The sequence below is a fragment of the Nomascus leucogenys genome, chromosome 1a (genome assembly GCF_006542625.1).
Source record: "Nomascus leucogenys isolate Asia chromosome 1a, Asia_NLE_v1, whole genome shotgun sequence".
NCBI lineage: Eukaryota > Metazoa > Chordata > Mammalia > Primates > Hylobatidae > Nomascus > Nomascus leucogenys.
The window spans coordinates 7,911,246-7,937,310 of record NC_044381.1 but is presented as its reverse complement, the minus strand read 5'-3'; the positions used below and the strand labels follow the sequence as shown (position 1 = coordinate 7,937,310).

Genomic DNA, 26,065 nt, shown 5'->3' with positions numbered 1-26,065 from the left:
TTATATCTGAAATGAAGATTGTTTCATTTCAGATTCCTTTTACTTAAAGGCAAAAATAAAGCACAATGTTATCCTGCAGCAGATACTGCTCCAATGATTATTCATAAGGCCTTCAGGGCATTTATAGAAACGTGTGCATGAACGGCCTTGTTTCACACTGGATGGGTACAAGGAGAGGTGGCAGATCCATTCACTTCTACACAGTTCTGTATTCTCGGTCTCCATGTTTTCACATACTGTGACCCAATAACAATGTGTAATAAATTCCGAGAAGCCATGTGATACTTCAGTGGATGCTTCTTCTCAATTTCTCTCTAGCTGAACTAAAAAGAAAAAAAAAAGTCCTTTAATAAAAGTAAACTGACAAGGATCACATTGTTCTCATTTCAAATACACAAAAAGGAATTAAAATGTTATGAAATATGCCAGACTGTTTTTACTAATCCCTTAACCTCCAGAGAAAGGGCTTGCAATTAGTGTTACATTAGAATTGTCACAGCTAAGCAACTTTTTTTAATACTAGAAGGACTTCAGCTGATTTTATGCTACACATATACACTAAACATGCAGTTAGTGTAACGCTAAAAAATTAAAATTACAATTGAGGTGCCACACAGTAAGTGAAAAAGGTTTAACGGTCTGTCTGGTCATAGAGCTAATAACCACTTTACGCAGAATGCAGTGAAACAAAGGTGCCTTTCTCAATAGCCAGAGTGCATTCGTGGCCAGCACTGTTTTACTAAGGCCATATGCAGCTGTATTTGGTTACAGGCACATTTGTTAAGTGAGACTATAATAAAACAGCTGTATTTGAGATCGCAGAGACCTCTGCACATTTTCCCCCTGTGGCAGCCAATCAGAAATCTTGCTGACAGGCAAACTTGTACAGAACAAATGATCCTATTTAGATTAATTCCTCTTAATGCCTTACCCAGGCCTACTTTCCTGGCATATTACAGAGAGAGCAGGTCAGTTCCCTTCAAAACCTAGAGATAGAAAATTCAAGCTTGATTAGTTGATAAAATACATGACTACACTGGTAGAGAATGTGGAGTGCTCAGTCTCTGTAAAAAGAAGGCTGGTGGGCTCTACCGCAGCTCAGAGTTCAGCCACAAGGTACTCTGGAATATGAGCGTCCAGCCAGGGAGCAGTCTAGGGAACTGGGTTTTAGCTGTGGCTCTTTCCTTACTGTTTCGGTCTTCACTCTCCACCCAGGACCAGGATACATCCATACCCTTTGCCATAAAACTCTGAAATGCCGTCCCAGTCCCTGGCTCTGGGCTTTTGCCCATAGGATGTTAACCAGTGCCCCATAGAGGACTGAAATGTGCTTACTTGGCTGGGCTTGCTTGCTCTCCTGCCTCTGCCACTGACATGAGAAGAACATATCTGGGCTGCCCACTGGGCCCACTAGAATGATGGGAGACCCACGGAGCAGGTGTGTGAGCTAGTCCCAGCCAAGGTCAGCACAGCTGTCCAGCCAAGCCCTGCCTAGATGAGAGAAATAAATGCTTTCTGCTGCAGGCCACTAAGATTTTGCAATTTTGCAATTGTTTGTAATGCAGCAAAATGGTGGCCCCAGTTAACTGAAGCAGTCACCAAAACTGCCTGCCCTTGGGCATCCCTTTTCCTGTCTATCCTCTGGGCCTCATTTATACAATGAAGGAGGGACTGGAGGACCTCTAATTCCTACTAATGACAGCTGCGGACCAGGAATCCTGGAACTAAAAGTGATCCAGACTCAAGGGCCTGAGATGCATTCAGGGCCTAGAAGGAGTTGAAGAAAACACTTCCATTGGTACTGAAGTGGGCAGGCAGGGGACTTTGTCTCCAAAAATATCGCCATGCATGTGCCACAACCATGGAAAAAGTCAGCGACAGAAGGAGGGTCTGAAAAACCTGGGCCGCAGTATGTCCTGATAGCCAGCTCTCCAGTAAACTTGTTTTTCTATTGGTTTAAACCCAGACAAATAAGCAAGTCAGAGGCAGGACTGGAGAAAATGGAAATCTTTATTTTTAAACACTAGTACATTTTCAGGCTGTCTTAAAAAAGAAAAATCATGTTACATTAGTTCAAAACTATGCATCAAAGCATATTTATTTAAACTCTAATTTTACAAACACATAATGAAAGAAACATATATTTTATAAATATCTACTCAGAATATGTATTATGAAAAAAAGTGTTTAAAAATAACAGCCCCAGATCTCCCTCTTTAAATATATAAAATTCGCATAACAATTCATAAGAATTCTTTCTCAAGAGCCAAAAGTTTCATTTCACAAAGGCCAACAACTCAGTTCCCATCAGACACAATCAAAAGTAATAGGAATATTCAAAAATGTAAAAGTTCTGTACAAGGGAAATACAGATAGCACACGGGTAAATCTCATTAGCATACATGCCATTTGTGTTTTAAAAATGTTTTATAAAAACTGCAATTTGAAACAAATAAGTGAGAGTCCTTCCCTGACTGTGGAAAATATATAAAGTATCGCCCTCCCCGCTGGGTACCGAGGTGCCACCTGCTGGACCTGCAGAGAGAGGTCCCCGTGTGTTTCCTGACAGGGCCCTAAGCCGCACAAGGGGACCCGCCGCCTCTGTGGCAGTGGCTTTTCCTAGTGGGGGATTCACTAGTATTTCCTTTCACTTAGAAAACTTCTTTGGGATCATAGAAGACAATTGCTCACAAGTGAAAGCAAGGCTAGAGATGATTTCAGATTGCGGCGTCCAATTAATTATGTGTATTTTGTATTTTTGGTGACCAAACTCTGGAAACCCGATTTACCACTGTCAGAGACACACCCCGTCACCTACGCCAGCAAAACTCATGGCACAGCCCCAAGGATGTCCCTTCATCTTCTCTCCTCCAACCGAAGCTGCTCTGTGGCCTGCAGCGATGTATGCAGACTACTGTCTCTTCTGGCACTTCTTCTGGAAAGAGCTCTTCAAAAAAGTGCGGTACACAGGGTCGGCCACATATTCGTTCTTAAACCTGGAGCTCAGCACTCTTTGTCTCTTTCTCTCCCCTTGGATAATGTCTGCTCCATAAAATGTGTCTTCAAATCGCATGTCAGAGGCTGTGGACTAAAAGCAGCTGGTGTTATATTGCAAAAGGGCACGGCATTTGATCTTCAGAACACTGGACAAAGATCTGACTCAGTCGGCTGGGGTGAGGGTGCAGATGCCCCGGTCACCAGCTCAGGCTGGAAGGGCCCCAGGCATGGCTTTGGGCTTTCCCTCGCCTCTCCCACCCAAAGCAGGGGGCCCCATTTAGCCCTACTTTCTCCAGGATCCCCCTACCCTCCAACCCCAGGGACCTTCCCCAAACAAAAGCAAGATTAAAGTCTTCTCATTTTAAACTTCCCTCATTTTTCATCTCCCCTCTGGCTCTTGCCCAACGAGGTTTTTGACAAATGTCGACAGTCATCTCTAAGTTACCTTTACTCCTACTTAGCTTTGGGTCTCTGCCCCACCCCTTCCCTGAAACTGTTCTTGCTGAATGAAGTCCTAGTTTCTAATTCCTGTGACACCTTCCTATCCCTAAACTGACTTGACTAGTCTGCCAACTAATTACTGCTTAAAGCTCTCTTCTCTGTCATTTTGTAAACCCACTCTCCTGCTTCTCCTTCTCTGGCTGCTCATTTCTGATGTCTCAGGGGTTCCTTTTCTTAACTATCTGCTCAACTACAATGCCCTAAGGTTTGGCACTGGGCCTTCTCCTCTCCACTCCTGTTCCCTGGGCCTTTGTGCCCACACCCCTGGCTTCAGTGTCTGCAGGAGATGCTCACATCTCCTGCTCCAGCTCAGGCCTGTAAGTGCATTTCCCCAGCAGGCATCACAAAGTCCCTGTCTCAGAGGCCCTTCAAATCAACCCGTCCTACATTGAACTGAAAGCCTTCCTTCTCCATTGCTGTCCTTCCTACATTCCATAAAAGGCACCACCATACCCATGCACCCAGTTACACTGGCCAGAAACCTAAAGGCACTGTAGACATTTCCCCACCGTGTCCAGGATTCCTCCTGCATGTACCTTGAAGCCCTTCAGCCTTTCTTCTTGATCCTTACTGACCCTACGGGGCAGGGCCTCACCTCTCCAAACCACTGCAATAAATGCTGTACCTCCAACCTATTTCCCACAGTACCATGGAAGAAAGCTGCCATTAGAAGTACCAACCAGCCATTAGAAGAAAACACTTTTGTTTCATTCATTCTTGGCAAAATACTTCCTCTGAGTAATCTTTCACTTTTGTAAGTGCTAAAGTTATCAAAGAAGAAAATAAAACATCTATGAAAGTATTGCCACTGTGCAGAAACAGCAAAAGTCGGCCTCTCAAATACAATAATAAAACCGATTTACCAGGAGCTCTAGCTAATTATGCACCGTTGCTATGGTTATTCGGTGAGACAATAAAAGGTAATGGGGCTGTTTCTGAAGTGAGTGGAAAAGAACCCCGCACAATCACTGAGGTGGACTGCTGGCTCTTTTGAATAGTTTCCTCCCCCAGTCAGCATGTGTCTGGGTGAGCCGAAGTCATTAAAATACAAGGCCTCCTCACAAGGGCTGCTAACCTCCATCCTTAAAAAACAAAAAAGACTTTTCTAACCATAAAATATCTTCCATCAATGAGTTTTCCAATTAGATTTGTTTTGCCAACTGGAAAAAAAAAATAGTAATCATGGACAGACTAACCAAGGGTCTGAGGGCTATGTACCAACCCAGGGGAGAAACAGGCTGGCTACGACAAGACTGCGTATGTCTTTGATTCAATAAAGGTGGCCAACAGGACTTAGTGACTGTGAGCCTTTGTTCCCGAAGGTATTTTCTACTTGGCTCAGCCGCTCAGAATAGCAGGCTGCATTCAGAATGTATGGATGTGATTTATATATTTTCACTGTTTTTTTTTTTAATTAAAAATTTTCTCGGAGAATAAAAAAAAATTGAACGTTGGTGAGCTTGTTCAGTGAAATAGACCTTAGAAAATCCAGGACCTGTGTTCAGAGACAGCCACTGGGGAAGGCATCCTGGTATCTGAGCGAAATCTACCGTGAAACAAAGAGATTGTGATCAGAGTATGAAAGCAATGAGCTTTCTTCTCATGTGATTCAGAAACAGTATTTGAAATCTACAAGACTCAGCTGGTAGGATGGTTAGTCACAGACGGATTAGAAAATGAAAGACCTAAGAGACTTGGAGAGGCCACATCTACTCCACTCCCCACCCTCTAAATCTCTAGGTGCCGAAAAAGGAGAAGAAAGGAGCGGGAGGAGCGGGGAGTAAGGAAGGGAAGAGGGGAGTCCAAGGAAGATAGGAATACAGAACGAGAGGAAGCTATCTCTAACATCTCGAAAAGGAAAGTTTTTCTCAAGAAATTTCAGGTCTCAGAACAGTGACAAGTCATCTAAGGCTTTTAGGTCTTGGTAAGATTTGGCTGGTAACTTTACAACAGGAATATTTAATTTTTTATTTGCTTGCTGTTATTATCTAGTGGTTACTCTATTTACAGGTGTGTGGGTCCCCTCTGAGCCACATTTCTCATCGAGTGGGTAGCAATACCAGTACTCCTCTTGATGATTTCACTTTGAAGGACCTTCCTCTGAAGGATACAGCTGAGAGGAAAGTCAGTTCCCACCTGATGCAGTTACTCTGCTGTCAGGATCCCATCTGATGGGAAAAAAACTGCATACACAACTGAACGTTTAAGGCAAGCCTGTCCAACCCATGGCCCGCGGGCTGCATGCTGCCCAGGATGGCTTTAATGCGGCCAAACACAAATCTGTAAACTTGCTTAAAACATTATGAGATTTTTTTGCTTTTTTTTTTTTTTATAGCTCATCAGCTATTGTTAGTGTAGTTTATGTGAGGCCAAAGACAATTCTTCAAGTGTGGCCCAGGGATGCAAAAAGATTGGAGATTCCTGATTTAAGAAAACCCTTGGTTTTTCCAAAATAACCAAATAATCTATAGTGACTCTATCACTGCAGACAAGTATATCATAAGCACACACTAAACTGAATTATTCAGAAAAAAAAATTTCATTTGAGTCAGAAAAACCCCATCCATTCAAATTTCTCTATTTAGGATTTATCATTTCACAAATGCAATAGATGTAATTCCAAATGAATAAAACTGACTTCATTTCAGGGTCCACTAAATATTTTATGATACAATAATATGAAGCCTAAATTATTGTGAATTATATTTTTCAACAACTTCAGTTGTGATTATTTGTCCATGTTTGTTCACCTTTTAATGGTATGTGAGGGCATGAAACTAGTATTTCCTTTTTAAAAAACTGCTTTAGTATTCCCACAACTAGCATTTAGGCATTCTTTATCCCTTTATTATGAAAGTCAGAGTTTAGCTTAATTATGAACTGACACAAACATCAATGATTTTCTGAGACAGAAGGTAGTCAATCCATGATAAACCTATAAAAGAACAGACAGACATTCAATTATGCCGAGTCCCCTTTGATCTACTCCTGAATACTTTCTTTTAATGTTGCTTCTACTAACAAGATTGCGAATGCCTTGATGGTATCTTTGTTTGCTCCTGGTGTTTTGCACAGAGCACATATTCAGTAAGTATTTTTGTGCACCAATAAATGTTAACACAAAGAAGCATCATTTGACTTCGTTAGAAGAAAAACAAAGCACATGCATTAGTTTCCCGATTCTGGCTGAATTTGAAGTTTGCATTCAATAGGTTTCACTATGGGAAAAGTTGCATTGGCTTTCTTTAGAATTAATCCAAAAACCCAAGTATGTTTCCTGCTGGGCTTGGGAAACATGAGGTGAGGACAAGGAATTCACTTGGCAGGTCCCCAAGTGGCATCTGCCAGCACTTACAAATCGAGCTTTCACTCTCTTGGGTAACTCTTCATCTAAAGTGTAGATGTCCTCTCTCTTCATTGCTATCTGGGATCCATCTTCAAACTCAACCTAGTGAAAAATAAGATAACATGATACATATTAAAAAACAGCATTGACCATTTTTAAAGGCTCCAATTAAATACATGAAAAGATGAAAAGGACTCAAACAGAACAAACAAGGGAAGCAGCCAACAACCAAGGAAGTAAGAAGAGTTATTTCCCTTATTAAGTAGACGCCGGGCATGGTGGCTCATGCCTGTAATCCCAGCACTTTGGGAGGCCAAGGCAGGCAGATCCCAAGGTCAGGAGATGGAGACCATCCTGGCCAACATGGTGAAACCCTGTCTCTACCAAAAATACAAAAATTGGCCAGGCATGGTGGTGCATGCCTGTAGTCCCAGCTACTCGGAAGGCTGCCGCAGGAGACTTGCTTGAAGCCGGGAGGCAGAGGTTGCAGTGAGCTGAGATTGCACCACTGCACTTCAGCCTGGTGACAGAGTAAGATGCTGTCTCAAAACAAAAAAATAAATAAACTAAATACAAAATACATTTTAAAACAGGCCAAAATTCTTGGAAATGAGTGTCTTGGAATATGGGATATGAAAACTTTATCTGGCAAAGCAAAAACCAAGAAAAATAGCTGCTGATCAAATGGAAATCACAAAACGTGAGATTGTGGGAAATTTAGCATTAAAATGGGTTGGGTCTGTTAACACCGCTCATTTCTTTAAGAGACTCTGACAACGTAACAGGGAGAACTGTTTCTCTCTGAAAGAAAAGATAATATATTTCCTTTTTTTTTTTTTTTTTTTTTTTTTAAATTGAGACAGGGCCTTGCCCTGTTGCTCAGGCTAGAGTGCAGTGGCCTGATCTCAGCTCACTGCAACCTCAACCTCCCAGGCTCAAGCAATCCTCCCACCTCTGCCTCCTGAGAAGCTGGAATCATAGCTGTGTGCCACAACGCCCAGCTATTTTATTTTAGTTTAGTTTTTTTAGTAGAGACAAGGTCTGACTAGACTCAAGCAATTCTCCCACCCTGGCCTCCCAAAGTGTTGGGATTACAGGTGTCAGCCACCATGCCCGGCCTGTTTACTCTCATATAATAATCCTCCCAGATAAAATAATTTCTCCATTTCTTACAGACCTTGAACTTTCAAAACTCATTTGTCAAATTCAGTCAAATGCCATCAAAGGAGCTGGGAAAATCTGTTTCTCAACTTCCTAACATGTAAACCTCATCAATGTGTGAAAATACATCATCATCTAAAACAAAATGTTCAAAACTTTTTTCACACTAACCAAATGGAAGCAAATAATTTCATAACCAATTTTTTTTAACATTTTAAAAGATTTTATCAAAGAAAAGGTAAATAACACCAGCTAACAGAAACCTAGAGCACCTAGGTTTAGATTGGTTTAGGTTTAATCCAACATGAACTAATCTAGCAGGAAACAAGAGGGATGTAATCAGGTAGAATACTTAATATGTTCTAATTCTGAACCACATGATATTTTTGAAGTCCCTAAATTTTGTCTGAAATTTTACTTTTAAGAAATGAAAATATGCTTGTACTTCTAGTCAAAAGGTAAGTTAAACCACACAGCTGTGCCACGTTAATAAAAAAAATTCTAGAGTTTGAAAAAAAATTTACACTAATTTTTTTTTTTTTTTTTTTTTTTGGTTTTTTCTTGAGACAGAGTTTCACTCTCGTTGCCTGGGCTGGAGTGCAACGGCACAGTCTTGGCTCACTGCAACCTCTGCCTCCTGGGTTCAAGTGATTCTCCTGCCTCAGCCTCCCAAGTAGCTGGGATTATAAGCGTGCCGCCACCATGCCTGGCTAATTTTTATACATTTTTTTAGTAGAGACGGGGTTTCACCACGTTGGCGAGGCTGGTCTCAAACTCCTGACCTCAGGTAATCTGCCTGCCTCGGCCTTCCAAAGTGCTGGGATTACAGGCGTGAGCCACTGTGCCCAGCTACACTTATTGTTTAATTCACAGAATGTCCAACTGATATATCACTGCACTTTGCATTAAACAAACACTCTCTTAAGCTTGGGCGGATGATAACATTAACTGGCCATATCTGTGCGAATGCATTGGTCTAGGTTTGCTGACACGCCCAGGTGGGTATGTCTCTCAGGCACAAGTTACCAATTCTGACTGATGAACATCCATCACGGTCTTAACAAAGATCAAACATATAATTGAACATATTATTATCCACGTACTGTTAGCAATTTGAATAAGCTTAACAGTATAGTGGAATTAGGTGCCAGTCACATGAGAACTCTTGCTGTCACTTCCGGGAGGGCTGACAGTGGGAAGGGTTTTCCTCCTGGCCTTGTTTGAGCAAAATCATTTCTTTAACATTTAACTAGGCCATAGTGTCATCTGATTTACACGATTTGATAGTATAGCTAGAACCACCTGTGCCTGTTTTCATTTGTTTTAGACCCCTTAAAACATCTAAAAGACAAAAAGGCAGTTACAAACCTAGAAGGGAGTACGCTGTGCTAGGACTAGGGTAACCAACCATCCTAGTTCGCCTGGGACTCAGGGGTCCCTTGGGATGTAGTTATTTTCAGTACTAAAATCAGGGATGGTCCCAGGCAAGCAGGGATGGTTGTCCACCCTAGTTAGGGCAGAGCTGAGACAGAATTTTGGCCCTCTCTTTACCAGTTGTGTGCTCTTGGACAAATTATTAAAAGATTATTCTTAAATCATTAAAATTTTGTTCACAGCCTTTCTTCCCTCATTTGTAAGATAGGAGTCAGTAACATCTATTTTGTAGGACTACTCTGAGGGTCAAAAAATGCATATGCCTAGGATATTAAGCACTGTGCAGCAGGTATTTATTTATCTGTCATATCTATTTTTAAAACTGTCTTTGTTCATTTGATGGTGAAGTTGAATAATTAGACACGAAACACAAATGATCTCAAAAGGCCACTTGGCTTAATGAGGAATTTTAAACTACTTGTGCTTGAGAGACAATTTTAATATTAGTCTTAACTTTTTCATTGAGTCTATAAATATGCTCATAGTTTTATGTTGATAGACCATCATAAATTCAACTGAAGTTAACACACTGATTACTAATTAGCCTGAATTTCAACATATTCTCATTATGTGATTCTTTTCATGTAGCAAATGGCTTTGCTACATGTAAGAAGCTTTACTTTTGCACTTACTATTTAATTAAATGTAATTATTTTATTTTGCATTATGTAGTAATGCTTCTTTTTCAGGATCCTCCAGTATTATAGCCTGTCTTGCGATTTTTGCCTAATTCTGGTCATTCTAATGCAATGAAGCTCCAGTACCTTTACTATTATAAATAACTTGAGTTTGTATCTTGAGTCTGTCACCAATACCATATGCAAAGGGGGAAATGGCCTTTACACACACAGACACACATACACACAGAGACACACACACACAATGTATGTGTATACATCCTCCCCTATCCATTCCCCTTGGGTTTTTCTAGACCATGAAAAACACTCTCTCCTAGGTTTTTCAAACTTCTTTGAACACCTTTAATTCCACTGTGATCCAGGTCCTGATGCAGTGTCTTATAATGCGCTCTTCCATTTAAGCTCCTGCTCCTCATCAGTCTTTGAACAATTTCTCTGTTGAAACTGACAGTCTTATCATTCTCAAGCTGTTTTTCAAGAGACCTGAACCTTCTTGCTTTTTCTCCTTTTACTTCAACCTTCCTGTTTTCACTCTACAGTTTAGCCTGAGAATCTTGATTTCTGACACAGTGTTACTGAAAATTCCACAATGTATTGGCTCTAAATGTCCCCTTTTAAAACCTTTCGGAAGGAATATAAATGTACATGTGCTATCCATGTTGTTTCCCTTATTAAAGCTTAACTCATTTTCATTTCTGGGTGAAATAAAAGTAATTCATTTTTAAATTGTATATATACTCTTTAATACTATGGAGGGTTCCCTAGTGAACAGAATGTCCAACTGATAGCTGTACTTTTCATTTAAACAAGCATTCCTTTAAGCTTGGGTGGATGATAACCATCAGCTCCTTGTGACATTAACTGGCCACATCCATGTCAATGCACTGTTGTCTAGCTTTGCTGAGATGGGGGGAGTGGGGAGACTATGTCTCTCAGCAAAAGCCACCAGTTCAGGGGCTGCTGGTTGAAGAGTGGCCATCACTGTCTTGGCTAAAGGTGAGATGAATCGGCCAACAAGTCTCTCCCCATACAACAGAAACAGTGGGAGGCAGCTTGTCTTCTAGTCACATATCTTTCTGGCAGAACCATATTCCTTACAGTTAAACCACTCATCAAATGTTAAGAGTTTCCCAGTGTCCAATTTGGTAATAAAACTCCAGGGTTTTGACCTGGGTCATTAAACATTGAATCTTTGCCTCCTGCACAAAATAAGAGGTGCCCCAGATTCACATGGCTTATTGATCAGCACACTTGAGATACTATCTCCTTCTGACTTACGTCAATCTTAGCAAGCATCACAGAGAAGGAAGAACCCACCTGGTACATGTGGGCAATATTTGATCCAAAATATTTTGCTCCATAGAGTTTGCCATCAGGCCACTTGACTTGGACGACTTCTCCCTCGGCAGGTGGGCCCAGCTTCAGACAGTCTCGGCTCTGCAGAATAAACAGAGACAGGCTTTTCAAGAGGAGTGCCTAAGTGACTGCATTTAGAACTTACCAAATGATGAACTCCTGGCAATTAAAAGGAATTACTGCCTCTGTGTTTTATGGATTGTGATCTCGCACGGGTGTTCAGGGGAAGAGATATGAGCCAAAGGAGTATTTAAAGATTCAGCCTACATCATAAAGTTGCAAAGGAGCCACCATAATCCAAGCAGAAAAAAACAGCAGCATTTACATTTGCTATTTGAAAAAGAATTGTTCAGGGGGTAACTAAAATATGCACAGAAACCGCTTTAGCTGAGGAATAGACCAGCTAATGATTTATAACACTTGACATTTATATAGTATTTTGCAGTTAACAAAATGCTTCAGCGTACATCTCATGTGATCTTATAATCACCCCATGACATAGAAAGAGACTATTAATTATCCCCATTTTACTGGCAAGGAAACTGAGACTCCTGCGAGGCTCCTTTAAGTTGCCAGGATCTCTGGAGGAGTGAAGCTATGGAAGAATAAGAGACACCCAGGTGGAAGTGGAGCAGGGGAGAAATGGCTTGCGATTGAAGCCGGTAGGACTTGCCAATGCAGCAGGGAAGGGAAAACAGGAGCACCTGCAGCATGGCGGGTGGAGCTGGGTGGGTGTGTCCTGTTTAGCACGCCCCTTCTAAAGACCCCCTGGACCCCCCTACATAAATGTGCTTCTGCCAGCATCTCTTGTTAATTGATGAGCCCACCTTTTTCTGCAGGTAATCATGGTGGCACCCATAATCAGAATCTTTTCATTTCAGATCTTGTGTTTCACATTGCTACCTCCCAAGCAGTAATTCAGAGCAAACTCCCCAGGTGATTAATCCTGAAAGGTGAAAGGTGCTTTTTTTTTTTTTTTAAAGGCATGGGAGGGGGACAGGGAAGATAGTAAAACATTTCAACATTTGCTCAGACACAGTTTGCAAACTTTTAAATTTGTATGTATCGAGTAGGACACAATACAATTTTAATACAAGGGAATTAAATACTTGACTATGGTAATTTTTATTTTTATTTTTTTGCACATTTAGCAATTCATGATTTGCTAATACTGGTATTTTACTGATGAGGACAATCTGACTGAAACGCACACTTGACCAATCAAGCTATAAAAGCAGACTGGGCACATTCTGTGGTTTAAATGAGAGGCATACACAGGAGGTATTTAGTTGTTTATGACTGGAAATCTACCATGTACTATTTCTTATGACTAATAGAAATTGTGCCTTATAAAGGAGTAGCCATCTGATTGCTGGGTTAGGAGTATACATGGAAGGCCCAGCTGTTCATTTTTCTAACTGCAGGCTATGCTTCCATTAGAGCTACAGCAAAGAAAAAAATAGTTTGCTCGGAGGCTCTACAGAACTGACAATATGCATCTAACTTAGTCAAATGAAAGTAAGGCTATCCTTGGCCTTCATAATACTTGACCTCAGGGCATGTGGAATTGAAAGGGTAGGCTGTGGAGATGTACTCAATGTATGCCCATGGGGTTATCACCTTTCTTTCCATTTCCCTTCCCAAGATTTATGTGGTACCAAGAACACTGGAAGGTATAGCTTCTGAGTACAAACTGATTACATGTGTCAGTCTCCGAGGTTAGAGAGTCGCATCAGCTCTGGATTCCTCTGAGCTGGAGCCCAGGTGCTGGGGTAAGCATGGCGGCAGGAGGTGGCATATGCTTCTCCCGCTGCTACAGCTTTCTCCCATGTGGAGGGATCTCCACTTGGGTAATCCATCTGGCTCATCTTCACCCCCCTCTTAGCCTTTCACAACAGGATTGGTTTTGACTTAATTTTATTTTTGAATTCTGAAGGAGACCGTATTTCCCAAACTATGTGCCATGGTGCCCTGCAGTGCTACAGCAAACTCACAGGGACCCTGTAGGATACATTCAAGAGAAGCACGGCGACACTTGTGAGGCACCCAGCTTACTAATACTGGTGAGTTATTTGGACCTAATTTACTTAACACATAGAACTGTTAGGTATTTCTTTTGACTGAGAGGCACTACAGAAAGCATGCTGAGGTACTAAGGGTGCCTGTGAGCCAAGAAAGTTTGGTGACCTCTAGCTCGGCTCCTTCCCTTTCTCTCTGGAGCCATCATGCAGACAGAGAACCTGCACTCTGCTCTGCTCCTTCCACAGAGAGGAGCCTGCACTTTCCTGCACTGCCCATCACTAGGTAAGATCATTCCAGGATCCAGTATTTGAAACCTGTTTGCCCACAGATATAAGCCACACTCCTCGGTACTTGCTTTATTACTCATAAAGGCGATACTTTACATCTCCAAATCCTGACTCTTTTGTCTCGCTTTTCCTCAGGCAGGGACAGACATGCTATTTATAGGGTCCTTCTCGAATCCCAACAGAGGCAAGTCAAAGCCTCAGGAAATACAGGAGGCTGTACCCTGCACTTTCTTACCTACCACAAACAAATCTCAAGCAGGAGAATTATGGCCTCCCTCTCTTTATCATTTAGCTCCTTAATTTTACAGACTTGCCCTTCAGCAGAACTTGATTAACCTTTAAAATAAAATCCCTCAAAATAAATCCCGATCTGCAATTTTAGGTACCATATCACCAAGGAGAGGTGAGGGACACAGAAACGTGGACTAGACAAGCATAAGTTGCATTCGAGCAGTTTAATCTTAAAAACATAGTTGTATCAACAAGCTGAATGGATGAACTTTACTAAGTGACAATTCCTTTTTCAAAAGGCTTTTGGAAACAATGCCTGAGATAGTTTGATATCTTTTATTACTAATTGTAAATTAACCTTTTACTCACAAGAAATCTTACTTTAGCATTGGCAGTGCCTGACCTCAACTAACTACTTACTGCTCAGCCTCCTCCTAATGTTGCTCCGTATACTAATGTTACTCTCTATCAGCCACAATGATCAAATTCATAATCTCGCACGCCAAACTCAAGAAGGCACTTCAGTTTGCTTTCTCAATCTTGTTGCTTTCAGAACTCTTTTTCTTTATTTATAGAAGAAGAAAAATAACAAACCAACTATGTAACAAGATAAGTTATTCTGTGCCTCCCCCACCTCCAAAACCAGGGGGCACGATTCTCATCCACAACAGCTCCTTTCTCACCCTTCACCAGGTCATTCAGCTGGAAGGACATATATTTTGATTAGCATATAACTTTATTTAGTATGTAAAATTCATTATTTACTCCCTAGCTACTTTCCAAATGAAGTTAAGGTGGCTCCGAGTACAACATAAAAGAGCTTATTTCTGTAACATCTACTTTCATCCATAAAGAAATAGTGTCAATTCATCATCAGCTGTTTCACATTTTGAGTTTGCCAGCAACTTCCTATGACTATGTGGGGTATAAATTTAAACAAGAATGAGACTAGAAGCATGTGGGCTGATGAAAAGAAGTTGAAAGGTTTGATATTTAGGCTTCTCTGATCTCTCCAAAGTAGAAGCTGGTGGGTGTCCCCAAAATTGTTTCAATCACTAATTCAAAACCTATTTACTGACCACCTAATATGTGTGAGACACTAGGAGGCAATAAAGCCCAGCAGCCCAAGCCAGGGACAGACAGAGGGCATTGCACCCACATGTAAGGCCTGTCACACTAAATCCCATGGCTCTGTGGGGTGGGGGTATCCAGGGTCCTTGCAAGGGGGGACATCTATGAGGGCTTCAGAGTAGAACTTTGATTTTATTTACAAATTAGGTTTCTGAGTAAGATTTCATTCGGGGTAAAAACGTTTCTTTTAAAAATAAAAGGTCTGAAAGATGGCCAAATAGGAACAGCTCCGGTCTGCAGCTCTCAGCGTGACTGATGCAAAAGACGGGTGATCTCCGCATTTCCAACTGAGATACCTGGTTCATCTCATTGGGACTGGTTGGACAGTGGGTGCAGCCCAGGGAGGGCGAGCTGAAGCAGGGTAGGGTGTCACCTCAGCTGGGAAGTACAAGGGGTCAGGGGATTTCCAATTCTTAGCCAAGGGAAGCTGTGACAGACTGCACTTGGAAAAATGGGACACTCCTGCCCAAATACTGCACTTTTCTCAAGGTCTTAGCAACCAGCAGACAAGGAGATTCTCTCCCGTGCCTGGCTCGGTGGGTCCCATGCCCATGGAGCCTTGCTCACTGCTAGCGCAGCAGTCTGAGACTGAAGTGCAAGGCGGCAGTCTGGCTGGTGGACAGGCGTCTGCCACTGCTAAGGCTTAAGTAGGTAAACAAAGCAGCTGGGAAGCTTGAACTGGGTGGAGCCCACTGCAGATCAACAAGGCCCACTGCCTCCAGACTCCACCTCTGCGGGCAGGACATAGCTGAACAAAAGGCAGCAGACAACTTCTGCAGACTTAAACTTCCCTGTCTGACAGCTCTGAAGAGAGCAGTGGTTATCCCAGCATAGCGTTTGATCTCTGAGGAAGGGCAGACTGCCTCCTCAAGTGGGTCCCTGACCCCCGTGTAGCCTATCTGGGAGACAACTCCCAGTAGGGGCAGACAGACACCTCATATAGGTGGCTCCCCTCTGGGACGAAGCTTCCAGAGGAAGGATCAGGCAGCAATATTTGCTGTTCTGCCTCCAATGGTGATTCCCAGGCAAACAGGGTCTGGAGTGGACCTCCAGCAAACTCCAACAGACCTGCAGCTGAAGGACCTGACTGTTAGAAGGAAAACTAACAAACAGAAAGGAATAGCATCAACATCAACAAAAAAGACATCCACGCCAAAACCCCATCTGTAGGTCACCAACATCAAAGACCAAAGGTAGATAAAACCACAAAGATGGGGAGAAACCAGAGCAGAAAAGCTGAAAATTCTAAAAATCAGAGCGCCTCTTCTCCAAAGGATCACAGCTCCTCGCCAGCAACGGAACAAAGCTGGAGGGAGAATGACTTTGACGAGTTGACAGAGTAGGCTTCAGAAAGTCGGTAATAACAAACTTCTCCAAGCTGAAGGAGCATGTTTGAACCCATCGCAAGGAAGCTAAAAACCTTGAAAAAAGGTTAAACGAATGCTAACTAGAATAAACAGTGTGGAGAAGACCTTAAATGACCTGATGGAGCTGAAAAACATGGCACGAGAACTTTGTGACGCATGCACAAGCTTCAACAGCCAATTCGATCAAGTGGAAGAAAGGGTATCAGTGATGGAAGATCAAATTAATGAAATTAAGTGAGACGACAAGGTTAGAGAAAAAAGAGTGAAAAGAAACGAACAAAACCTCCAAGAAATATGGGACTATGTGAAAAGACCAAATATATGTTTGACTGGTGTACCTGAAAGTGATGGGGAGAATAGAACCATGTTGGAAAACACTCATCAGGATATTATCCAGAAGAACTTCCCCAACCTAGCATGTGAGGCCAACATTCGAATTCAGGAAATACAGAGAACACCACTAAGATACTCCTCGAGAAGAGCAACCCCAAGACACATAATTGGCAGATTCACCAAGGTTGAAATGAAGGAAAAAGTATTAAGGGCAGCCAGAGAGAAATGTCGGGTTACCCACAAAGGGAAGCCCATCAGACTAACAGCAGATCTCTTGGCAGAAACCCTACAAGCCAGAAGAGAGTGGGGGCCAATATTCAACATTCTTAAAGAAATGAATTTTCAACCCAGAATTTCATATCCAGCCAAACGAAGCTTCATAAATGAAGGAGAAACAAAATCCTTTACAGACAAGCAAATGCTGAGACATTTTGTCACCACCAGGCCTGCCTTACAAGAGCTCCTGAAGGAAGCACTACACATGGAAAGAAACAACCAGTAGCAGCCACTGCAAAAACATGCCAAATTGTAAAGACCATCAATGCTATGAATAAACTGCATCAACTAACAGGCAAAATAACCAGCTAACATCATAATGAGAGGATCAAATTCACACATAACAATATTAACCTTAAATGTAAATGGGCTAAATGCCCCAATTAAAAGATACAGACTGGCAAACTGGATAAAGAGTCAAGACCCATCAGTGTGCTGTATTCAGAAGACCCATCTCATGTTCAGAGACATACGTAGGCTCAAAATAAAGGGATGGAGGGAGATCTACAAAGCAAATGGAAAGCAAAAAAAGCAGGGATTGCAATCCTGGTCTCTGATAAAGCAGACTTCAAACCAACAAAGATCAAAAGAGACAAAGAAGGCCATTACATAATGGTAAAGGGATCAATTCAACAAGAAGAGCTAACTATCCTAAATATATATGCACCCAATACAGGAGCACCCAGATTCATAAAGCAAGTCCTTAGAGACCTACAAAGAGACTTAGACTCCCACACAATAATAATGGGAGACTTTAACACCCCACTGTCAATATTAGACAGATCAACAAGACAGAAGGTTAACAAGGATATCCAGGAATTGAACTCAGCTCTGCACCAAGCAGACCTAAAAGACATCTACAGGACTCTCCACCCCAAATCAACAGAATATACATTCTTCCTAAGACCACATTGCACTTATTCTAAAATTGACCACATAATTGGAAGTAAAGCACTCCTCAGCAAATGTAAAAGAACAGAAATCACAACAAACTGTCTCTCAGACCACAGTGCAATCAAATTAGAACTCATGATTAAGAAGCTCACTCAAAACCACACAACAACATGGAAACTGAACAACCCGCTCCTGAGTGACTACTGGGTAAATAATGAAATGAAGGCAGAAATACAGATGTTCTTTGAAACCAATGAGAACAAAGACAATGTACCAGAATCTCTGGGACACATTTAAGCAGTGTGTAGAGGAAAATTTATAGCACTAAATGCCCACAAGAGAAAGCAGGAAAGATCTAAAATCGACACTCTAACATCACAACTAAACGAACTAAAGAAGCAAGAGCTACCAGAAGGCAAGAAATAACTAAGACCAGAGCAGAACTGAAAAAGACAGAGATGCAATAAAATCTTAAAAAAAAAAATCAATGAATCCAGGAGCTGATTTTTTTAAAAGATCAACAAAATTGATAGACCGCTAGCAAGAATAATAAAGAAAAGAGAGAAGAATCAAATAGATGTAATAAAAAATGATAAAGGGGATATCACCACTGATCCCACAGAGAATACAAACTACCATCAGAGAATACTACAAACACCTCTATGCAAATAAACTAGAAAATCTAGAAGAAATGGATAAATTCCTAGACACATACATCCTCTCAAGACTAAACCAGGAATTAGTTAAATCACTGAATAGACAAATAACAGCCTCTGAAATTGAGGCAATAATTAATAGCCTACCAACCAAAAACAGTCCAGGACCAGACGGATTCACAGCCGAATTCTACCAGAGGTACAAAGTGGAGCTGGTACCATTCCTTCTGAAACTATTCCAATCAACAGAAAAAGAGGAACTCCTCCCTAACTCATTTTATGAGGCCAGCATCATCCTGATAACAAAGCCTGGCAGAGACACAACAAAAAAAGAGAATTTTAGACCAATATCCCTGATGAACACTGATGCAAAAATCCTCAATAAAATACTGGCAAACCGAATCCAGCAGCTCATCTAAAAGCTTACCCACCATGATCAAGTTGGCTTCATCCCTGGGATGCCAGGCTGGTTCAACATACGCAGATCAATAAATGTAATCCATCACATAAACAGAACCAACGACAAAAACCATACGATTATCTCAATAGATGCGGAAAAGGCCTTCGACAAAATTCAACAGCACTTCATGCTAAAAATTCTCAATAAACTAGGTATTGATGGGATGTATCTCAAAACAATAAGAGCTATCTATGACAAACCCACAGCCAATATCATACTGAAGGGGCAAAAACTGGAAGCACTCCCTTTGAAAACTGGCACAAGACAAAGATGCCCTCCCTCACCACTCCTATTCAACATAGTGTTGGAAGTTCTGCCCAGGGCAATCAGGCAAGAGAAAGAAATAACGGGTATTCAATTAGGAAAAGAGGAAGTCAAATTGTTCCTGTCTGCAGATGACATAATTGTATATTTAGAAAACCGCATTGTCTTAGCCCAAAATCTCCTTAAGCTGATAAGCAACTTCAGCAAAGTCTCAGGATACAAAACCAACGTGTAAAAATCACAAGCATTCCTATACACCAAGAACAGACAAACAGAGAGCCAAATCATGAGTGAACTCCCATTCACAATTGCTACAAAGAAAATAAAATACTTAGGAATCCAACTCATAAGGGATGTGAAGGACCTCTTCAAGGAGAACTATAAACCACTGCTCAAGGAAATAAAAGAGGACACAAACAAATGGAAGAACATTCCATGCTCATGGATAGGAAGAATCAATATTGTGAAAATGGCCATACTGCCCAAGGTAATTTACAGATTCAATGCCATCCCCATCAAGCTACCAATGACTTTCTTTACAGAATCGGAAAAAACTACTTTAAAGTTCATATGGAACCAAAAAAGAGCCCACACTGCCAAGACAATCCTAAGCCAAAAGAACAAAGCTGGAGGCATCACACTACCTGACTTCAAACTATACTACAAGGCTACAGTAACCAAAACAGCATGGTACTGGTACCAAAACAGAGATATAGACCAATGGAACAGAACAGAGCCCTCAGAAATAATACCACACATCTACAACCATCTGATCTTTGACAAACCTGACAAGAACAAGAAATGGGGAAAGGATTCCCTATTTAATAAATGGTGCTGGGAAAACTGGCTAGCCATATGTAGAAAGCTGAAACTGGATCCCTTCCTTACACCTTATACAAAAATTAATTCAAGATGGATTAAGACTTAAATGTTAGACCTAAAACCATAAAAATCCTAGAAGAAAACCTAGACAATACCATTCAGTACATAGGCATGGGCAAGGACTTCATGACTAAAGCACCAAAAGCAATGGCAACAAAAGCCAAAATTGACAAATGGGATCAAATTAAACTAACGAGCTTCTGCACAGCAAAAGAAACTACCATTAGAGTGAACAGGCAACCTACAGAATGGGAGAAAATGTTTGCAATCTACCCGCCTGACAAAGGGCTAATATCCAGAATCTACAAAGAACTCAAATTTACAAGAAAAAAAAAACAAATAACCTCATCAAAAAGTGGGCAAGGGATATGAACAGACACTTCTCAAAAGAAGACATTTATGCAGCCAACAGACACATGAAAAAATGTTCATCACTAGTCATCAGAGAAATGCAAATCAAAACCACGAGATACCATCTCACACCAGTTAGAATGGTGATCATTAAAAAGTCAGGAAACAACAGATGCTGGAGAGGATGCGGAGAAATAGGAACACTTTAACACTGTTGGTGGGAGTGTAAATTAGTTCAACCATTCTGGAAGACAGTATGGTGATTCCTCTAGGATCTAGAACTAGAAACACTATTTGACCCAGCAATCCCATTACTGGGTATATTCCCAAAGGATTATACATCATGCCACTATAAAGACACATGCACACGTATGTTTATTGCCACACTATTCACAATAGCAAAGACTTGGAACCAACACAAATGTCCATCAATAATAGACTGGATTAAGAAAATGTGGCACAGATACACCATGGAATACCATGTCAGCCATAAAAAAGGATGAGTTCATGTCCTTTGCAGGGACATGGATGAAGCTAGAAACCATCATTCTCAGCAAACTATCGCAAGGACAGAAAACCAAACACCGCACTTTCTCGCCCATAGGTGGGAATTGAACAATGAGAACACACGGACACAGGGCAGGAACATCACACACTGGGGCCTGTTGAGGGGTGGGGGGCTGGGGTAGGGATAGCATTAGGAGAAATAGCTAATGTAAATGACGAGTTGATGGGTGCAGCAAACCAACATGGCACATGTACACCTATATATCAAATCTGCATGTTGTACACATGTACCCTAGAACTTAAAGTATAATTAAAAATAAATAAATAAAAGGTCTGAAAAAAATTAAGTATATCAAAAGGTCTAAAAATGAAGGGATTTAATTTGTGGAATGCAACAGCTTGAGTGGTCTGCCCTCCCTCTTACGGGTCTCCAGCTGGTTCACATGTCCTTGGGTTCAGCACCAGGAACCAGGCACTAGAGCACAGCTTCTCAAAGTGTGTTCCCAACCCTGGGGCACACATTAAAAATGAGAATTCCAGGTATCCCCAAAGCTCTCTTTGACTTGGGCGACTTCTTTTAAGCAATCTAGAATCTAAGGTCGATTCAGAAAAGGATGTAAAATGCTAAAGAGGCTTTTCCTAATGCAGTTTACTTAGTATATTATTGGATTAAGTAAACACCTTTGCTGGAAAATTATATGCATTAAAACCTTGACAAATGCATTTTTCTCAGTTGCTGTCTAGACTCTTTGAAGCAGTTCGTCTTCACCTAACATAAATAGCTGTTCGCCATTTGCTGTACTGCCTCCAGGGATGTGTAAACTCGCCTGAAATCTACCAGAGCCTTGTTCACAAGGACACTAGTGTCTGGAGCTGCCAGTAAGCCCATAGCTACAGTACTAAACAGATGATGTGAAAATTAAAGACAGAAATCATAATCACGGTGAAGAGTGGCCTTTTGGCTATGATCAGTTACTTCAAGGACTGATAGGAGTACTCAACCTAGGGCAAGAGGATGGTGTCATTACATTCCTGCCAAAGTCAGGGCCAAACTCCTATACTTGCTCCACCAACTAAAAGGAAAAATTCATCTGCCAGTCTGATCACCCGAATTCTGAAGTCACTGAGTTCTTGGAACTCTTATGAGATCCTTCTAAAGGGACCCCTAGAAGTTGCTGTCCTCAAACGTTGCCTTAGCCCTATCCCCACCCCCATCACTACTCCTTACGTGTATAAACCACAGAGCAGGCAGCCCCATCTGTGAGCAGAGTTGCATCAGATGAAGACGTGGCACATGTGTTCCCAGCAGTTAATCGGCATATAGTTTGGCTTCTCTGGCAGTCCCCCTTGAGAAGAATGCTTAGGTGACCTGGGGCAAAATGCCAACAGCTGCTAGCGTTTCCAGAGATAATCACCTGCTCATTACTGGACCCTGGCAGGGATTAACAAGACTGACTGACAGCCTCTTAAGTATCGTAGTGGCTATCTGTCATCTGTTCGGCTGCCCAGCTTTGGAACCCACTTCTCCCCAGTCTAATGCGGCCTGAGCTGGCCTGACATCACAGTCACTGAACACTGCCAGACACTCCCTTCCCCAGCTTCCCTCACAGCAAAGACAGCTACAGAGGCCTGGCCAGTGGGCTGCACCAGCCTAGGATTTAGAACCTGTGATCAGGGAGGCAGAGAAACAAGTAGAAGGGAGAATTCTCTCAGACAGCGACAGCAGCAGCACCCGCAGGCCTACAGCAGACGCTAGGTCCAGTCTCACCACATAGGGGGAGGCAGTGTGTCCTTCCTGGATGGCGTCTGTGGCCTGGTCTTGCCCATAGCTGCAGCTGAACAGCCTCCTTTTTGTTCTTGCCTATTTTCTGACCTTTGTTCTTCTGCATTCCTGGAGATTCTGGAAGCTCCCCAATAACCTCTCACTAAATTTCTGTACAGCCTAAATCAATGTCAGTTTCTGTCGGTTGCCATTAACGATCCTGATAAGTAACCGCTAGTTTGCATGATGGCAGATCCCTCCTCCCACAAAGTGGAAAGAAACCTCTCACTTAACAATGGAATATAAAACTGGAGGGCTTCCCACACCATGCACAGGCCCAGCTGCAAAACCATCCTCCTCAAAAAGAAGGGAGCATATTGATAGAAGCACCTACCTGTTTACAAGGCTTGGTCCTAGATGACCGGCTGCAGTCTCCCAAGTTTTCAATACCCCCCAGTGCAAGGATGTGCCATCTCTGAGGATATCCACAAGAATGTATTCTAGACAATAAAGTCACCAAGCACCTGAGGAATGGCCAGCTCTTAGCAACGGCCTCTCAAGGGGGCTACTCTGATGGGGATACACCACTTTGGACTGCTTCTTCAACATGTCACAAGCACCCTTCATGTAGAGATTAGCAAAGAACGGAAACACTTAAAAATTATTTTTAAGGCCGGGCACGGTGGCTCATGCCTGTAATCCCAGCACTTTGAGCGGCCAAGATGGAAGGATCACCTGAGCTCAGGAGTTCAAGACCAACCTGGGCAACATAGCAAGATCCCATCTCTATAAAACAAAAAAAAGAAGAAAAAGTATTTTTATGAGTAATTCTGAGCTTCTATGTGTTCATTAGGGAGAAATTGTAAAATTTCTTAAAGATAGAAAAAAAATTTAAAACCTCATATTTCTATCACTTACAAGTGACCACTGTCACCACATTTGGAGTTTTTTTTTTTTCCTGTGCTTCTAATTTTTAAAAATAACTTAAAGAATTTTTCTCTGTGCTCTTTTCTTTAAGAATTAGGACATCCTATACATGCACAATCTTTCCCCTGCAGAGGTCCAGCCTTTATTTTCTTTCATGTTAGAGCACAGCTCATCTGTCTCTTAAGCCATTTGTCAAGAGCTTGGAATTGCAGTTCATGCCATGTTCCTTCACTTCCTTCCACAGCATTTTGGGGTGGAGCCCTTTCTTTTTTATGGGGGTAAAATATCCATAACATTAAATTTACCATTTTAACCACATTCAATTGTAAATTTCAGTGGCATTAAGTTCAAAGTGTTGTGACATCATCACCACTCTCCATCTTCAGAACTTTTTTTTATCTTCCCAAACAGACACTCTGCACTCTAATAACACTAACTCCTCATTCTCTCTCCCATCAGCCCCTGGCAATCACCATTCTACTTTCTGTCTCTGAGAATTTGACTATTCTAGGTATCTCATCAAAGTGAAATCCTACAATATTTCTTTTGCGGACATTTATAATTTTGTACCTTGCTATTTGCCACCTACGATTACATCATGAGCATTTTCTTAGCCATTAGTTATCTTTTAAAAACTCCATTTTACTTGCCAAATATATGCAACAGTATAGATGCACCACAATTAACTCAGCCACTCTTCTATTAAATATTTAGGTTATTGCAATTTTCCCCTATCATACATAATGTTATTGTATATTTGTTTTCATAAATCTTTGTCTGAATTACTGACTCTATTCTTAGAACAGACTCCTAGAACAAGAGTTACTTGGTAAAAAGGCATATAAACTATTTATAAACTTAGTTTCATCAGCTTTGAAAAATTCAACATCAGACTCATTTCTCTAGTGCAGTAAATAAATCTAATGTTAACCACCAGAGAAATTTCTGATTCGGCTGGTCCAAGCCAAATGCCCTTCCAGGCAATCTCATGCTCAGCAGGGTAGGAACTGCTGTTCTAGGAGGTTATCTCGCAGCCTAAACTATACATTCTGTGTATAACGAGAGAACCACTTCTGTGCCCCTTCTTCTGACTGCATCTTTTTCAGAGTGAGAGCTTTCTAACATGCTTAGAAGAAAACGTGGAATGCTTCCACACTGAGGTATCTGTATCTAAGCATGTTCTGTGCTGGTTCTAGACCACTGTAATTTCAGGCTCTGGGTTAATCGATTCAAGCCAAGCTGCTTCTGTACTGACATTAATCATTCTGGGAAACTCAAGTCTACTGTCCACTTTCCCATTCTGGGAAACTCAAGTCTACTGTCCACTTTCCCTTTTTAATAGTTTCGAGACAGGGTCTCACTCCTGTCGCCCAGGCTGGAGTGACTGCAGTAGCACTATCACAGCTCACTGCAGCCTTGGCTTTCCGGGTTCAGGTGATTCTCCCACCTCAGCCTCCCAAATAGCTGAGAATACAGGTGCGTGCCACCATGCTTGGCTAATTTTTTTTTTTTTTTTTTTTTTTTTTTTAAGTAGAGATGAGGTCCTGCTATGTTGCCCAGCCTCCGCCTCCCAAAGTGCTGGAATTACAGGTGTGAGCCACCACGCCTGGCCTTGTTTGTTTCCAAAGGAAACACACACCCCCTTTCTGAACTCCAAGATGCTGTGGTTGTCCCTTAAGCTGAAATGAAGCCCATCTTGCTTCCTCAAGCAGCCAATTTTTTTTTTTCCACCAGCCACACTTGGCCAATGTCCTCACACACAACTATACCTATCTTCTAAAAGATAGGTGTGTTATTTTCACAGAAATAACAGCACTAAAACTTATTTGGTGAATTCCTGAAGGCCAGCTAGTTTTTTGTTGTTGTTGCTTTTTGTAGAGACAAGGTCTCACTATGTTGGCAAGGCTGGTCTTGAACTCCTGCCCTCAAAAGGTCCTCCTGCTTCAGCCTCCCAAAGTGTTGGGATTACAGGTGTAAGCCACAGTGCCTGGTCCACTGGTTTGTTAGTACGCACCTTCCCTCCAGTGATGAGCCCACAGTGGACACAATGCTTGGTTAAGGGACTGAGGTCCCAGAGATGGAGGTTGTTTTATTATTCTGGAAGTTACTACAGCATTAAGCCTCAGAGGTCTATTTTCCAAAGCAGTCACATCTTGATGATATTAGAAATAGGTGAGATTCTGGCATGCAAAAACTTTAAAAGGCCTAGAAAGTATAAAGTTAGGCAGCTGTTTTTGGAAATTATTTTTCTGGTTCCTTTGAAGTGAGGAAGCATAACAAAA

General features: G+C 41.7%; 1 protein-coding gene across 8 annotated transcripts in view; it reads right to left on the bottom strand.

Annotated features, from left to right (window-relative positions):
- Positions 1-1,992: 1,992 nt before the first annotated feature.
- Positions 1,993-26,065, bottom strand: part of KDM4C (lysine demethylase 4C) — a 497,722-nt gene continuing 473,649 nt past the window's right edge. For 6 of the 8 annotated variants that reach the window (XM_030812128.1, XM_030812213.1, XM_012500717.2 and 3 more), the window contains 3 exons: positions 11,395-11,514; positions 6,854-6,946; positions 1,993-3,088 (listed from right to left, as the gene is read on the bottom strand). In XM_030812128.1, coding sequence (XP_030667988.1) covers positions 2,912-3,088; positions 6,854-6,946; positions 11,395-11,514 — 390 coding nt within the window. In that variant the 3' untranslated portion in view covers positions 1,993-2,911. Of the gene's footprint in view, positions 3,089-6,383; positions 6,434-6,853; positions 6,947-11,394; positions 11,515-26,065 lie in introns of all 8 variants that reach the window. The other 2 variants (XM_030811740.1, XM_030812302.1) reach the window with 1 other exon arrangement.